The sequence below is a fragment of the Mauremys mutica genome, chromosome 7 (assembly GCF_020497125.1).
Source record: "Mauremys mutica isolate MM-2020 ecotype Southern chromosome 7, ASM2049712v1, whole genome shotgun sequence".
NCBI classification, from domain to species: domain Eukaryota; kingdom Metazoa; phylum Chordata; order Testudines; family Geoemydidae; genus Mauremys; species Mauremys mutica.
Window position 1 is genome coordinate 48,591,006 of NC_059078.1, and position 17,985 is coordinate 48,608,990.

The 17,985-nt window shown below is 48.6% G+C and overlaps 1 protein-coding gene across 6 annotated transcripts in view; it reads right to left on the reverse strand.

Annotated features, from left to right (window-relative positions):
• Positions 1-316: 316 nt before the first annotated feature.
• GLYCTK (glycerate kinase) overlaps positions 317-17,985 on the reverse strand; it is a 55,263-nt gene continuing 37,594 nt past the window's right edge. For 4 of the 6 annotated variants that reach the window (XM_045024197.1, XM_045024198.1, XM_045024199.1 and 1 more), the window contains exons 2-5: positions 9,142-9,544; positions 8,547-8,698; positions 4,879-5,054; positions 317-3,230 (exon numbers count right to left, since the gene is read on the reverse strand). In XM_045024197.1, coding sequence (XP_044880132.1) covers positions 2,328-3,230; positions 4,879-5,054; positions 8,547-8,698; positions 9,142-9,428 — 1,518 coding nt within the window. In that variant the 5' untranslated portion in view covers positions 9,429-9,544 and the 3' untranslated portion in view covers positions 317-2,327. Of the gene's footprint in view, positions 3,231-4,878; positions 5,055-8,546; positions 8,699-9,141; positions 9,545-11,889; positions 11,963-17,985 lie in introns of those variants that run through there. The other 2 variants (XM_045024196.1, XM_045024202.1) reach the window with 2 other exon arrangements.

Here is a 17,985-nt window from a genome sequence, read left to right on the forward strand (position 1 = left end):
AACTCATATACACTGGCTGCAGTGCTGAACGTTTCAGACACATCCAGATGGAGCACACCTACTCTGCTGCTAGATCTACCAGCCACAGCCTACCTTCCACTGATGTCTATTAAATGATAATGGACATGAACAGCAGAGCAGGTGCAGTACAGTGCCAGCAACAAAGTGGTTAAGGGTTAAATTTTGAACTCATCGTAGTTAACCCAACTCGACTCCAGATTTACCCTGGTTTAACAAAGAGCAGGATTAGGTGCTAAGTAATTAACATGGCTGTCCAATCAATTATCTTCACCCATAAACAAGCTCTTTGAACACATTCATTTTCCCTTTGCATTTATTCATGCTATTTTCACTGCAGTCATGCACAGGGACCCCACTGAGAAACCTTCAAAAACACACACACACAAACTTCCCTCCACAGTATGCACTCTGACATTGTATTCATGCCTCCAGTTTATCATATGTCCTAGGTCTCTAGCACCTTCCAGCAGTGGGTTTCAAAGCACTTTGCAACCACTAGCAAATTTAGCCTCACAAAACCCCTGGGATGTAGGTAAAGATGGTCACCCCCATGTTATAGAAGAAATTGAGCCTCAGAATGTTAGTGACTTGTCTAAGCTTATAAATGGGAGTGTTAGCAGAGCTGGGATAGGATCTAGCTCATCTAGTTCCCAAATCTATGCCTTAATCACAAGATCACACATCAGAACACAGGATCTGCCAGACTAGATCAGACTCAAGATCCACATAGTCCAGGATCTTGTCTCCGATAGTTACCAGTGCCCAGATGCCTCAGAGGAAGGCGCAAGAAATCACTCAGTAGACATGTAGATCCAATCCTAATCTCTATTCCATAGGGATTGATTTAAAACCAAAAAGCATAAGGTTTTATATGCCCTCCAAAAATATTATTAGCATTAACTATTCTTGGATATTCTTGTTATCATTATAAATGTCCGGTCCCTCTTTAAATCTTGCTCAGCATGACTGTGCAATGATTTCACTGTTTATGGTATTAATAGGATGGTATACTTAAGTTGCAAAGTTAGATCAGCCACACGGCACAGCTACATCCGTCTGTAAACCATTTGAATCAAATGTTTTAAATCAGGGCTGGAATTTCAAGCGAGCTCAGCTCCCATTTAGGCACCGCAATAAGCGGCCAGATCTTCATAAGAGATGAAGACGTTGATTGCTGTGCTTCTTGAAAAACCTGGCCCCAGGTGTCACGTTGGGAACTGAGCTGAGTATAGCAAGGCAGGATCTGATTTTAATTTATGACAAAGCTGAAGTAGCTGGTGCTCCGCATTGTCCCAGAGGCTGGAGGGATCTGTTGTTTGACAGAGCAATGGCCCCAGCTGCTTTGCCCTTTGATCAGTGCAGCAATAGGGGTCAGGAGAGTTGAATTTACAGATTTTGTGGCCTTTTGTTCTATGGACTGAGAGGAGTTAATCAGAACGACAGCGACTACTGACTTTACACAGTAAAAAGGTCAATGACTCAGGCTGGAGGCTGTATTGCTTTCTGACCGGTTTGGTGGTAACACTCTGAATGCTTGTAGCATACACACACACAGAGTGCAGCGTGCTACCCCATGAAATATCAACCATGGGGCGGAAATGTCACCACACCAGGGCACAGAAGGTTACATAGTTGGGGAGAAGGTCTCATGTTCAGATGGTTTCTGCACCAGTGCATCTGAATCATGGTTCACACCGTTCTTCACCTAACATGGTGTTAATACCACAGCTGGGTGTGTTTTTGCTATGTATCCAAGACCAAAGGTTAAACTGACGCCATGTGCTCATCTCCGCTGAACTTGGGAGTGCACTGGATTTAGGGCCCTATGGACTAGTCTAATATACCTTGTTAGCTTTGTATGGAATAAGAGTTACAACGGCAACCTAGAGCTTTACGCTGGGCGTCAGATGTCCAACAATCCCACTTGAACTCAAACTCCCTAAGACGCCTTTATAAATCCCAGCCTTATTTGCCTGCCAGTCATCAGCCCTGCATTCCTGAATTCTTTGTAATCACAGCCAAAATGCAGTATGTTAGTGATTCTTCGGCTGGAAGGTTTTAATGCAGCCCCAATGCTCATAATACTGGTGTTTTTTACCTTTCTCTGATCCTAATTAACAGATTGAACATGGTCATGGTAACCCACCCATGTGCCTCACTAATGTAGCTTTTACAGCCATGATATTAGTGCCCTCGCCAGCTGTGCTTAATTTAAACAGTCTGGATTTGTCCAGAACATTGGTATCCTCATTTTTCACCAATGCCTCTAATTAAAAACAACTGAGGAGTTTGTAGAGGTGCTGTCCTTATCTGTCTCTAGCCCTAATTAAAATAGCCTGGATGTCCATGACATTGGTGCCTGTTAAACCAGTCAGCAAAAGGTGATGTCCTTTTCGGAACTTACTGAAGAATGTGTAGGAGTCATTGTTGCTCAGAAATGTCTCCACATCGAGACCTTCCTGAGCAGCCTTATCCACCAGTTCCTGGCTAGAGAAGGCACCAGCTGCCTCTGTTGGCCCATCTTGTCCATCAGTTCCACCACTGAGGAACAGGACTTCACATTTCCCAAGGACGTAGCCAGCCCCAGTGGCCTTAGCTCGGTGTAACTCCAATGCCACCTGTAAGGCCAACTCCTGGTTCCTCCCACCCTTCCCATTTCCTTGAAGCTGGACCGTGGTCTCTCCACCAGCCAGCAAGCAAACCGATCTTTCAGACTCCAATCCTTGCAAAGCCTTCAAAGAGTCCACAAGGTTCAAACCTGGGATCTCTAGCTCTGCTGCCAGCTTTAGAAGATCTCCTCTCACCTGGTCTCTTAGAGGACCTTCTCCAAGTCCAGCTGTGCTCAAGCAAACAAACTGAATCAGCTGGCTGTAGAGTTTGGCCACTCTGCTGACTTCCCCACAAACCCCCGCACTCAAAATCAGGGTCCAGTAGCCCAAATCCTCTGCTTGGTGTTTGGCCTCCTCTAAAGCTAAAGTGTTTGAGCCAATGACAACATTGTAGACGTGGGAATAGTCTTTCGGACCACTGGGATCTGAGACGGAGCTGGACAGCACTGTTTCCACAGATCTGGGCAAGGTGCTCATCAGGTTGTATTTTGTCATTATCTGCAGGCAGCCTTGAACACTGGGGGAACTGTAGACAGTGGGGCCACTCGCAATAATGTCCACTGGGTTGCCAATGACATCAGAGAGGATGAGGCTTAGCACCTAGAAGCAGAAAGGATGACAGATAAATGCAGTGTTTGCTGCAGAGACTCACTGACATGCAAGAGTGATGAGACCAAGTTCTGCATTCAGTTACGCTTGTGCAATCCGGCTGATCTCAATGGAGATGCATGGGTGCAAATGATAGTAAATTTGGCCCATTCTGTTTTAAGATAATGCAATAAGAGCTCTCAAGGCTCTAACCCATGGAACCCAAATGACATTTAATGTTGGACTATAATATAGGAAAGAGTAGCATGTTTTTATGTGACTCTTCTCAGGCTCCTAACCTGGTATAGATTGAAATGGAGCTCCACTGATAAATACAGTGAGAAAGCCCAGAAGTAAAATACAAGGCCAGATCCTCTGCTAGCGTAAATCCACACAGCTCGGTGGATGACTGAATTTGCTGATTTACCTCAGCTGAGGCTCCAACCCACTTACTCCAGCTAAGTGGCCCCATCAGATAATGGTGGTGGAATAGTGAGGGAAAGGCTGCTGTTGAATGAATAAGGAGTCTGAATTTCCTTCATACCTCAATGCTGATCTGGCCACATTGTGGTGGGGAGTCAGCATTCTGCATGTGCACATTAACTGGGGGCTACAGTCATTAGCATGGCCAGTACTCTCATTTGAACCGGCTGTGCACACATTCACTGGACAGTTTAAAGGGGACAAATTTGGCCCAAAACATAGGTTTTGAAAAGATGAATGAAACCTAAATGAAATAGAAACATTTCCACTATTGTTCTGCTACAAATGGACAATGTTGTTGGGTTTTTTTAAACAAAGAAAACTGGCCTGTACTGCTTTCAACCCAAATAATCATTGCAGCATTGTGCCAGAAAGTGAAACTGACTAGAAATTAAAAGTAAACTGACCAGCCAATTTTCATTCCCTAAGCCAAAAGAAATGCAGAGAGTGACCAGACTGAAAAAACAAAACACAACACAACTGTGTTAACAATCTCAAGTGTTATTGAAAAATGTAAGTAATGATTTTTTCTAGTTTGGTTTTGTAAATATGGACCAAATCTTTGAATCCTATAGTTGATTCCTAACTGCATATTCAGGCAGCTAAATAGAAGCAGTGTGATTACCACAGATGCTGATTCCCACTGACTTCACTGGGAGCTGAAGTCATCTGAACCAGTCGTTCTCAACCTTTCCAGACTACTGTACCCCTTTCAGGAGTCTGACTTTTCTTGCGTACCCCCAAGTTTCACCTCACTTAAAAGCTACTTGCTTACACAATCAGACATAAAAATATAAAAGTGTCACAGCACACTCCTACTGAAAAATTGCTGACTCTCCCATTTTTAATCATATAATTGGAATATAAATATTGTGCTTAGATTTCAGTGTATAGTATATGGAGCAGTACAAACAAGTCATTGTCTGTATGAAATTTTTGTTTGTACTGATTTCACTAGTGCTTTTTATGTAGCCTGTTGTACAACTAGGCAAATATCTAGATGAGCTGATGTACCCCTTGGAAGACCTCTGCGTACCCCTGGTTGACAACCACTGATCTAAACATCAGGTCATTTCTACTGAGGTCTGTTTTGGCCATGACTTTTAATCTCATGGTGTCTCTTTAAAACTGCCTTAGAGCAGAAGCTATGGGCAAGTGAGAAGTTTTCCACACTCACCTGTGCAGGATATGCAGCCCGGGCCAACCCTCCACCTTTCAACAAAGAAAGAGCCTTCCGGATAGTGTTGAGCTCCTGTATGGTAGCTCCACTGGAAGCCAGAAGCTTGGTGACCTTCTCTTTCTCTTCCAAGAGGATCGGAGGAGTAGGAGCAGGGAGTAGGGCCGATCCACCTCCTATAATGCAGGAGAAACCGCAGTGAGTGAAGGCACGTGTGTAGCAGGGTGGGAGGAACCCTCCAGCACTCAAATGCTGGCCTCTCACAGACAAATGGCTAAGCGAGGCCACCCTACAGCTGGAGTTTTCCTTCTTCTCTTCCCTCACCATTTTGTTGTAAGGAGATTTAGTGCTGATGAAAGATGCCAAACTAATAGCCCTGGAGTCTGATGTCTTCTGTTTGTCCACAGAGCAGGCCTGGATCTCCATGGCAGTCAGTTACACCTGTGCTTAGTGAGCTCGCTCACAACAGTGCCTGCATTTTACACCTACTTTGTCTGGCATAAATGAGAATGTGGGGTGCAAGGCGAGGCAGAAACAGGCCCAGGTGCTATTGTTCTCACTACGCTTCCGGGCGAATGTGCCTCAAATCTGACTTCAGTGACCGCTAGTCTGAGAGAGAGAGGACTGCAGACTCCACGGTTCACTCAGTGTTTAGCTGCAGGGAAAGAGAGACACTTCTGGCTTCAGCGTTTCACTGACCTGATTCATAATGAGTGGTGTTTAAAAAAATATAGCAATGTCTAAACCTAAATATAGAACTGCACTACAGCAAAAAGCTTATTGAGAGAGAGAGAGAGGGAGAATCACAGAGGAAACAAAAATGAGGCTGGATACTATGGTGATGGGTGCATTAGTGATCTGATCAATGGGAGTGGCAGAGCACAACTGACAGCATGATTGGGCCCTTGAAATATAGTGAAAAAGGAGGGGGGAAGAGGACTAAAGGGGGAAAATAGATAGATAAAATAGAGGGTGAGTATGTATAGCAGTGTATCAGAAAACGACCATAAAAGGGCAAAGCCGGCTCTGAGGTTTGAGAAAAGGCACCATCAATAAAATATGATGAACAAGAAAAACAAATGAAAGTGCCTGAGTTTCAGTCACTCAGTAGGGATCTGGATGTGAGGCAGGCGCAGCCAGAGGGGGCTGTGTGGAGGTATGCATGCTTTGGGAGCTGCTGCTGACTGCAAATCCTGGGATGGCCTAGGAGTCTCTTGAAGATATCAGTAGCCAGAGGACAAGAGGAAACTCAAGGGAATCCCCACCAGACATGATTCAAATCCAATTATATCTTTGTCTGGATAATCCTACAAAATTCTCTCTGAACCATGGCAGAATAAACTGCAGCCAGCTGAGCTGAGCTAGGCAGCTGAGGATCTCGAGCTAGACCTCGCTCAGCTGAGGAGCACAATCAAGAACCCCCCAAAATCCCTACAGAGCAGCTCCAAGTGCATTTGTTTCTTTAACACTGAGCTGCACAACTGGAGACACCTACTCACAGGGGCATGTCTATAGCTGGATATCCACCCAATCAAATAAACCCCACAAGTGCACTGCCGCATTGCTTATGCGCCCAAAGCAGAGTACATCCCCTCAAGGTGTGCCCCCCTATCCGGGAATGGGGGAATAAGGCACTAAAGGGGCAATTGCTCCTGGAGGAGCCTCTGGGTTTCAAATGCATGTGCTTAGGGGCTGATCCTACAAGGTGCAGAGCACCTCTTACTTGGCACTGAGTGACTCCTTTTGATTTCGGGAGAGGGGCGGCTGGAGTGAGAATGCAGAGCACCTCAGCCACGCTATTTGGCCCCTTGCAGGATCAGTCCCTCAGTGACTCCGCGTCTCAGATGGGGCCTCATTTTTCCAACTTGGGTACCTAAGTTAGTCCCCCATTACAACCCGTGCATTGATGCCCAAGCACCTGCACCTCCTGTACTGCTGTTCTGAGCTCTGCTGCCCTAGCCCAGTGGCTCCACCTTTCCAGACTACTGTACCCCTTTCCGGAGTCTGATTTGTCTGGTGTACCCCTAAGTTTTACCTCACTTAAAAACTGCTTACTTACAAAATCAGACATAAAAATATACAAGTATCACACAGGGGCGGCTCTAGGAATTCCGCCGCCCCAAGCAGGGCGGCACGCCGCGGGGTGCGCGCTGGCGGTCGCCGGTCCCGCGGCTCCGGGGGACCTCTTGCCGACGTGCCTGCGGAGGGTCCGCTGGTCCCGCGGCTCCGGTGGAGCATCCGCAGGCATGCCTGCGGGAGGTCCACCGGAGCCGCGGGACCAGCAGGCCCTCCACAGTCATGCCTGCGGGAGGTCCACCGGAGCCGCCTGCCGCCCTACCGGCGGCATGCCGCCCCAAGCGCGCACTTGGCGCGCTGGGGTCTGGAGCCGGCCCTGGTATCACAGCACACTCCTACTGTAAAAATGAGGAAGTTGCAATTTTTCCATATAACTATAAAATAAATCAATTGGAATATAAACACTGTACTTACATCTCAGTGTATAGTATATAAAGCAGTATAAACGAGTCATTGTCTGCATGAAATTTTAGTTTGTACTGACTTTGCTAGTGCTTTTAACATAGCCTGTTGTAAAACTAGGCAAATATCTAGATGAGTTGATGTGCCCCTGGGAAGACCTGTGTACCCCCAGGGGTACACGTACCCCTGGTTGAGAACCACTGCCCTAGCCTACATGCCCAAATTTAAGGACGGGGCACCTCCTATTCTGAGGGAAGAAAGCATCTACATGGCTGTGTGATCAGAGGACCCAGGAGGGTCTGTCTTTACAAATACAAACATGGAAATACAAGACACTGGTTACACTGACTTCATGGTGTCAAACCAACGTAACTCAGAGCAGACTCGGGCCCCAGGATCCAGACCTCCCATACAGCTCAGGCAGCCTCTCCTCAGTGCTTTGCCTTGGGATGGGCGTATATTTGCAGAGCAGTGCTTTCTGATTGCCTGGCACCACCACCTGGCAAAACGGTGCCTTGCTGCTTCAAACTGCATGTACTGGGATTGATATTGCAGGCACGACAGCAGTGAACCACAGGGCAAGGCCTGTGGGAGGAGGGAGAGAAACAGCAACACAACTGGATGGCCCAAATGCTTGGTGTGCCAACACCCTAATGAATAATATAGCATTTCCCATCCCAGAACGCATCCGACTCTTCACACACAGCCCTGCTGGAATGAAGCCACCTCTTGCCTGGGAGGGTACAAAGCAACAGCTGGAGGAGGAGGGAGATTCTAGACCAAGGAATCAATAGTGGAATCCTTGTGATAAGCTCCTCTGAGAGGTCTGATTGGGAGAGAAGTGTGTCTGCCCGGGGCCCAAGCTGCTGCCAACTCACAGCTGCTGCCAGAAGACCAGGTACTGAAACGTGAATGCATGCAGTGAGTTGCCACCGGTGTGGGAGTAGCAATGGGAACAGCTCTGACCCACTTTATGCCTCTCCTCATCTTCTTTTGCAACAGGCAACTTGACCTAGTTTGCCAGGCATGATTCAGGATCTGTTTCCTGCATGCACGAGGAAAGGAAGAAGCCAGGCTAGAGAAGAGATAAAGGGAGGAAAGATAGGGCATGAGAAGGGAGGGCAACAACTGACGGCAGCAACAGGGACCCACAAGAACTCACTCCCCACTCCTGGGATTCCAGACACTACCTGAGATTAGCACAAGGAGGAGGTCGTCAGCTGTCAGTCCTTCAGCTAGCTCCCGAATCATGCTGGCTGCCCTCAGAGCCTCTCTGTCAGGGAGGTTGTGCTTAGCTCCTTCTATGACCTGGATCCTGCTGTGAGGCTTCAGCAACATCTCCCTGCAGGGGTTTGAAAGATGATCAGGCCACTGAAACTTACACATATCCAGAGCCCACCTGGGAGCCCCACTCTCACAAGAGGGATTTGGGGGACAAGAGAGGACCCTGTGACTGAGGTTTATCCAGGTTCCTTTACTGATCCTGGTCTCTCCCCCATGGGGCCAGGTACACTATGGAGGCAGCACACACAGCCCCAAGGACAGATCTGATGGCCCACGAAGGGGGATGGAGACCAGCCAAGGCTGAGCTATGAGTCTTGCACCCACGGTCAAGGGTTAAAGTTGGGAAAGGTGGAGAGGATCCAAGAGGGATTCAGCAGTGACCCCAACGGGAAAATATATGGCAGGCAGACATTTCTGCAGGAGCCTGGGACTTTGTGTTTGCCTGTCCCCCACCATTCTCTGCACCCTCCCACTGGAATATCCAGGCACTATCAGTCTTACTCCATTCCCGCCTGCTGCAGGCATGCCCGGATGCCGTGGGGGACGCTGACAACCCCCTGAATTAGGTGGTCCCCGAGGATCTCCTCTGCCACAGCCGCCATTCCCAGCACAGCCTTCCCGAAGCCCACCAGATACAGGTTCCTCCTCACAGGGAAAGCCCGGTCCTTCACGACCAGCCTGGGGCAGCCGTCTGTTTTGAGCACCAGGGCCCTTCTCAGCATGGGGGCTGGCAGGACGACACCCACGGCGCTGCGGAAGAGGTGCAGCCCATGCTCCCAGAGGGACATACTGCGCGGGTGAGATGCTTGCCCCCAACAGGCTGGGATCACGCAGAGCCTTGAGAGCTGAGGTCATGTCTGGCCCACGCTGTCTCTTAGCAGTCGGTCAGCCAGCCATATCCAACCTGTAATGAGGGGAAGGAATGGTTAACTACTCAGCCAGCAAGAGGTGGGGCTTTCGATTGGAAAGTGGTGAGCTAGCAAGCTGTGAACCCAATACTCAGTCTTACTCATGCAAAACTCCCATGGAAGCCAATGAGTGTTTGCCTGGAGTAGGAGCTAACTAAGAAGCTCTGGATTTGGCCCATAGTATGGAAATCTGGCTTCCAAGCACAGGTAAATCCACTATGCTACCCACATCTGCAGAGCACACCCTTCCCCATAGTCTGAGACAGCACCATAGCAGTTATATTTCCTTTCTTTTCAGACTTCTGCCATTTGGGGGGTTAATAGTCAGACAACTTGATGGCTCCCAGCTCCCCTCATCCCCTTAATGTTCCCTACAGCCCCATCAAACCCCTGTGAGGGCTGAACATCTGCTGGCTAACTTCAGGTTCATTGTAGATTTCAAACACTGCCCATTACTTTGACTTGTTCATTTCTTAATGACTTCCCAACATTTGCAGGCTGTTCTCTACCCTTCAGGGGGAAGATTCAGATAGACCATAGCCCCCAGCCCACCTTTTCGCTAAGGCAAAGTCCCTCATCACTGTGGTATCCCAAAGCTCATCTTAGATCATTCACTGTTAGTTACTCATTTCCCTCCCACAGTGTCTGATGGAGCCTATGGTAAAATAACAGGCTCAGCATCTTTGTGGCTGGTTGAACTCCTTGATGATGGTTGTGTCAGAAGATGCCAGTCATGGGGGTTTTCACACTAAAAAGCAAATCAACTGAAGACAGAAAAATGCTCCAATTTCTTGGCTTTATTACTGGCTCATCATTCTTTAAAATCATGTTCAGACACCAGACATGCTTGTATTCTTACAGAGCCAAATCCTGCGCTCCTCCTCCGGGCAAAACTCCTCGCCAGTTCAGTGTAAAGAGAGTAGGCTTTGGCCTACTATAAACATTTGGGTCACATTCAATAACAGTCAAGTTTGGAGGGAGACTTCATCTCATTAGCACAGGGGTATTAAGCCCAATAACTTGTATGCTTGACTAGAGCAGATCTTCCAGACAGCCAGTCTTGATTTGAAGACATCAGGAGATGGAGAATCCCACCACTTCCCTTGGTAGCTTGTTAACACACTATTACAAATGTGTGCCTAATATTTAATATGAATTTTTCTGGCTTCAGCTTCCTACCGTGGGTTCTTCTTGTTCTTGTGCCGTTCTCTGCTAGATTAAAGAGCTCTTTAATACCTGATATTTTCTCCCTGGGAAGGTACTTTGACACTACACTGAGGAAGTTAGAGAGAACCCTGTTTCACGCATAACCTATCCAGATATGTTTATGCCCCCCCATCTTCATAGCTGCTACACATCTCACAGTCATTAATTAATGTAACCTCATAACATCCCCAGGAGGCAGGGAAGCGCCATTATCTCCATTTGACACATGGGAAACCGAGGCACAGAGTGGCTAAGTGACTTGCCCAGGGTCACAAAGGGAGTCTGTGGCAAAGCTGGGAAATAAGCCCAGCTCTGCTGGGTGCGAGTCCGGCACCACAGCACCACACTTCCACCACCTCACCATGTGGACATCGCTACAGCGCAGTGAATGTCCTAGAATGCGGCACTCTGGGACTGTCATTGCACGGTGGCAGTGGTCACATGGCAAGTTGCTGCACAGCATGCTGGTGCGCTGTAGAGTCACACCGTAGCTTGCCATGGAAGTAACATGGTATGTGAACAAGCGCTCAGAAATAACAATGATCCACTAAACAGGGAACGTAACAGGCAGAGTTCTTCAAGGGAACATCAGCCTGAGTACACTCGGGGGCAGATCCCACAGAGGAAATGGCCACCCTATTTTGTGAGATAGTCTCTATTTAGAAAAAAAAAAGAGGACATTTTATCCCCCAACACAATAAAGAGTGGGGTGTGAGCAGCTGGAGGGAGAACTCACGGGTGGCCCAGATAAACAAAACCAGAAAACCCAGCCACGTCTCTGGCCAAATTCCCTTCCTGCAGTTTAGCAATCAGTAAACCCCAAACAATGGACACATGGCAGCTCTTCTGTCTCAAGCAGGCCCTGTTCTGCGATCCAGCTGGCAAAACTCTTGTCTCTGCCTCTCGTGAGAGTAGCTCAGCCTTTTGAGGATCTGAGCCCTGGCAGGCTTAGTGACGCTTGGCTGCCTCGACACACGGAGCCTCTCCCTGCTGGGAATTCACCCAGGAAAACCACACCACTGTCTGATTCAGAGCTGGGCCATCACTGGGATGAGAGGTGGCAAGGCTGAGGTACCCTGCTAGAGGCACTGAATGACTTGTACACCCTGTCACAGGGAATGGGGGTTAGAATTACCTTCCAGTTGCGTCTTCCTCCAGAGAATGAACAAGTGAATGCTCTTCCAGGAGAGCTCAAGAGTCCAGAGGTCTCTTTATCAAAACACTCCCACAAGGTAGCAAGGGTTTAATAATTAAGAGAGTGAGGCCCTCTTAAAGCACCTCTGAGCTCAGATCAGTGCAGCGCCTCTTTCTGCCACCGAGTAGCTCAAACCCAGAGCCCCCATTAAGAGCCTCCAAACCCACAGACTTTGATAGTCAAAGCAGCCTGTGCATGCTGATCGAACCCCATGGTGGAACAAGGGCTTGAGAGAAATACCAAGGATTTGCTAAGTGCTGAGGGCGGCAGCATTTCAAAGTGAAATAACAGGGGTGAAGGGAAGAGGGCCTAAAGGAGCTCGCTTGGTGGGTCACCCAGGAGGATGAGAATGCAACAGGAGCTTGCTTCCCCCTTCCCTTCCCTGCTGCTAATCTCTAAGATCTCACCTATGCCAGATGCTATAACCAGTTAAACAGCAGCATTAGCACTGGTGAGACTCCTATTGAACTAACAAGATGGTAAGATCTCCAGAAGCCACCAGAGTCTGGTCTATACCAGAGCTAATAGCAATACAGTGGAACCAGTGATAGCCCTAGTAGGGAATTTAGCCTGTATTACACAGGAGGGCAAACTAGATTATAACGGTCCCTGCTGGCCTTAAAAATCTACCTACTTATATTGCTCAAATCACCACAGCATCTGAGCACCTCAAATCTGTAGTGTATTTCTCCTCACAATGCTCCTAGGAAGTGCGACTATCCCCATTTTACAGATGGAGAACTGAGGCACAGCAGGAGGGATGCAGGAGGGTACTTACGCGCTGTGATGCTCAGTGTTGCAACACCCAGCTTTTAGGCGCTTAGAAAACTCAGGAGCACCACTGTGATCCACAAAAAACCAAGTCAGGTGCCCAGGCTCCCTAAGCAACGAATGGGGAGCAAGAGGCGCCTCAGAACGCAAGCCACAAAAGCCACCATGCCAGCTGTAAAAGCAGCAAAGAGTCCTCTGGCACCTTATAGACTAACAGACGTATTGGAGCATGAGCTTTCGTTGGTGAATACCCACTTCATCGGATGCATGCCTAAGCCAGATACTGACCAGCAAGGTGTGCACTAAGCCCTGCCCTGTCTTAGTCTTACAGATAAGTGCCTTGCAGTGGCAGCTGCTACTGGTGGAGGAGGAGCTGCTGCTCCCCACCTTATAACTTTTGGCCCATGAGGAGAGCGCTCGTCTGGGTTGGGGAGACCCAGGTTCGATTCCCCCCTCTCTGCCACAGGGGGAGCAAGAATTTGAACAGGGGTCTCCCACATCTCAGGGGAGCACACTAATCACCCTCAGGCTCCCCTGTTGACGCTGTCCCGCTGTGGGTAAATAATGAAAGAGTCATTGGAAAAGGGGGACTTGACCCAAGGTTGCCCTGACCACTGGGCTACAAGGTCATTCTCACACTCACTCTCTCCAGCCCAATGACTGTTCAAGTTAGTGGCAGAGTTGGGAACCCAGGTCTCTCAAGTCTCATTTAGCCTTAGACTCTCCTGTTCCTAGTGGCACCTGTGGCAACCCATTTTCCTCACTACCATCTGAGTCCGTTGTACGCTGTCTCCATGAAAGCAGCATCCTTTTTAACTGTCCTGCGACAGGTCATTCTTTGTCCTCCATGCTCCTCGTGGAATCCAACCTAAGATCCAGGCTAACACTCGCACCACTGGACCATCCTTCCTCCTTGTCAATGAGCCGCTTTCAGTTACAAGATTATAACATGCACAGAATCACACCTTAACACACTTTACAGAAATGTACGATTCTTCACTCAATGTCTGAATTACCTCTGAACACTATTCACTTCATCAGGTTGTTCAGATTTCTAGGCCTGATTCTCCTCTCAGTTACACCAGTTTTACCCGAGTATAAAAATTAACGCTTGAAATTAACTGTGTTACACTGGCATCAAACTGGTGCAAAGAAGTAGAAAATTAGGCCTCCTTGTGACCTCTATAAAAAACCTTAGCCTCACTCAGGTTGGATATTTCAACCATTTTCCTACTGTCTCTACAATTTACCCCCAGGCAAAATGAATCAAACCTGGCACTTAAGACAATTCAAGAGGCTGTAACCACTTGGAATACCATTTTACATGTTTAGAAACCTGCTGTAAAATAAATAGCCTCTGATTGTCTTTCCCTTCAAGGTTAACATCACCGCACTGACTCTCACCTGGTGGAATCTAGCAAAGACTGAGTCATTTGAGGAGCTAACTCATAATCTCTAATCAACCCAGTATCATTGTGATGATTTCTGCTGTTTGAGCAGTAAAAGCTTTTTTGAAGGCAACAGATCCAGCACAGGGCACCCAAGTCATAACAGCAGAACATTTAGCATCATGTTGATTCAAAGGAAGGACCATAATTAACTACAGTAGAACCTCTGAGTTATGAACTGACCAGTCAACCACACACCTCATTTAGAACCAGAAGTATGCAATCAGGCAGCAGCAGAGACCATAGAAATATTTCCTCTGAACAGCACTGAGGCTCTCTACCTCTGATCACAATGACAGAGGATGCAGACGCAGAGCAATCTGCCTATGAGCACCCGTAATTACATTGCTAGGTACACTATTTTACTAGTGATGTAAATCTGTCTTCTGCATTTTGAACTCGGGTTATGTTTATGCAAGAAAGGATCTGACCCAAGGAGACCATCCATGTCAATGGGAGTCTTTCCAGTGCTTTCAACAGGGTTTGTTTTTTTAAGCACAATCCATAATGGGCCAGATTCTGATCTCCTTTACATTGGTATAAACCCAGGGTAACTCCACTGAAGTTGAGTGTTACTCTAAGGGCTTGGCTACACTTACAAGTTGCAGCGCTGGTGGAGGCTTTCCAGCGCTGCAATTACACCCCGTCCACACTTGCAGGGCACAACCAGTGCTGCAACTCCCTGGTTGCAGCGCTGGCTGAAAACCCATCCGGGTTGGGATATAAGGAGTGCAGCGCTGGTGATCCAGCGCTGCTCATCAGGTGTGGACACTCACCAGCGCTTTAATTGTCCTCCAGGGAATAAGGAGTTATCCCAGAATTCCTGTTCAGCCACTCTGCTCATCAGTTTGCACTCTACTGCTCTGGCCTCAGGTGACCCGCCCTTTAAATGCACCGGGAAAATTAAAAATCTCCTTCCTGTTTGCTGCAGCCAGGTGTGGAGTGCAATCAGTTAATCTTTACAGGTGACCATGCCTCCACGCGGCAAACGAGCCCCAGCATGGAGCACTGGCGAATTGCAGGACCTCATTAGTGTTTGGGGGGAGGAAGCTGTGCAGTCCCAGCTGCGCTCCAGCCGTAGGAATTACGATATCTTTGAGCAGGTATCAAGGTCCATGCTGGATAGGGGCCATGATCGGGACGCACTGCAATGCAGGGTTAAAGTTAAAGAGCTGCGGAGTGCCTATTACAAAGCCCGCGAGGGGAATCGCCGATCCGGAGCTGCCCCCACGACCTGCCGTTTTTACAGGGAGATGGACGCGATACTTGGGGGTGACCCCACTGCCAATCCCAGGACCACGATGGACACTTCTGAGCAGGGTGGGGGACAGGAGGAGGAGGAGGAGGAGGCGGAGGCGGTGGGGAGGAAAACGCGAGTGAAGCTACTGGGATGGGGGAAGAAACCCCAGAGTCCCAGGAGGCATGCAGCCAGGAGCTCTTCTCAAGCCAGGAGGAAAGTACCCAATCGCAGCAGCCAGCAGTTGCAGAAGGACAAGCAGAGCATCGGGTTACCGGTAAGCGGCTTTTATTTTCTGGGTGGAAATGTTTCTGGAGAGGAAGGGGGGTTAGGGCTGCATGCATGCCAGCCTAGATGTGGAATAGCCCATTGATGTGGTCTATCACGTCGCGGTAATCGGCTGCAGTAATCTCCTCAAAAGTTTCAGCCAGAGCGTGGGCAATGTGCCTGCGCAGGTTTATAGGGAGAACCACTGTGGTCCTTGTCCCAGTCAGGCTAACGCATCCGCGCCACTGTGCCACGAGGGGTGGTGGGACCATTGCTGCACACAGGCAACCCGCATAGGATCCAGGGCGGAATCCACATTGCTGTAGAAGAGCCTCCCGCTCTTCCCTAGTGACCCGCAGCAGGGAGATATCTTCCAGGAGTAACTCCTGTGAAAAATGTTGGGAGACTCTTTAGAGATAGGGAGATAGTGAAGATCACCCCTGCAGCTGCATCTTCACTCAACCCCTCTATCACTGCAGCTGTTCGGTGCACTTCCCCGAAGCAACCAGCACCCCTCTATCACTCAAGCCCCACTTCTCCCTCTATGCAGCACCCCTCACTCACCATTTCGTGGCTTCTGTTGTGTTATGTGAGGGGGAAAAGTATGCTAAGGTGAGGACTGAAAACTCCTTCAGTGTGTGGGAATTACTGTCTGGATGAGATAATGAAAACAATGCTTCCCTGTTAACTGTTGCCATTTTTGCCTTCCAAAAGTGACTTTGACTGCTGGACTGACCAGATCTACCACTGCACAGAGACTGCAGAATCTGAGGAAAAAGCCCCAAAAGAGCAAGGAGGACATGCTGAAAACTGTTATTGATCACTCTGCTAGAGAGAGTAAAAACTTGCAGGAGTGGAGAGAAAAGGAAAGCAGGATCCGCCAGAGACATTGGCGGAGAAACGCTGTGGCAAAGAGGAAAAGCACAAACCAGCTGCTAGACATCCTGTCGCGCCAAGCGGACTCTCTCCAGGCTATCGTAGCCATGCAGGCAGAGCAGTCCCGTGCTGCCCCACAGCCCCCCCCATCCCAAAGCTTTTTGCCTTGTGCCCCAATGTCAGCTCAAACCCCCTTTCCCCAGCATCCAGGTTCTTACCACCACCAGCTGCCTCCAACACCTGTACGTTCACCAACCAGCCCTGATAACTACAACCCTTACCCTCTGCACTCAACCCCCATCACCATGCAGTATATGCACCCTGAAGTGCAGGATTCATTGCACAGCACTCCAGACAGGACATATGCAAACTTGTGACTGTACAGTTCACCAACCCACACCCCTGCCCTCTTGTGTTCATGAAATGTTGTGTGTCTGTCTGTCTGTCTGTCTGTCAAGGAAGTTTTTTTCTTTTCAATAAAACAATTCTTGGCTTTGAAAACAGTCTTTATTATAGCAGATAGTGAAAGATACCTTAGCCCAGTAAAGAAACAGGCACTGCAAATCATTTTAGGGATAATAGAATAACAGTGTAAACAGTGCACTTCACTCCCATGCAAGGCAGCAAACATTACTGTTGGCTTTCAGCCTCAAATTCTTCCCTCAAGGCATCCCTAATCCTTGAAGCCCTGTGCTGGGCCTCTCTATTAGCCCTGCTCTCTGGCTGTGCATATTCAGCCTCCAGGACTTGAACCTCGGTGGTCCATGCCTGACTGAATGTTTCACTCTTCCCTTCACAAATATTATGGAGGGTACAGCAAGCGGATATAACCGCGGGGATGCTGCTTTCCCCCAAGTCTAGCTTCCCATACAAGGATCTCCAGCGGGCCTTTAAACGGCCAAAAGCACACTCCACAGTCATTCGGCACCGGCTTAGCCTGTAGTTGAACCGGTCCTTGCTCCTGTCAAGCTTCCCTGTATAGGGTTTCATGAGCCAAGGCAGTAACGGGTAAGCGGGGTCTCCAAGGATCACAATGGGCATTTCGACGCCCCCTACTGTGATCTTCCTGTCTGGGAAAAAAGTCCCTGCCTGCATCTTCCTGAACAGGCCACTGTTCCGAAAGATGCGTGCATCATGCACCTTTCCAGGCCAGCCTGTGTAAATGTCAATGAAACGCCCACGGTGATCCACAAGCGCCTGGAGAACCATAGAGAAATACCCCTTACGATTAACGTACTCTGATGCCAGGTGGGGGGGGGGGGCCAGAATAGGAATATGCGTCCCATCTATCGCCCCTCCAGTTAGGGAAACCCATTTGTGCAAAGCCATCCACAATGTCCTGCACGTTCCCCAGAGTCACGGTCTTTCTTAGCAGGATGCCATTAATTGCCTTGCAAACTTGCATCAAAACGATTCCAACAGTCGACTTTCCCACTC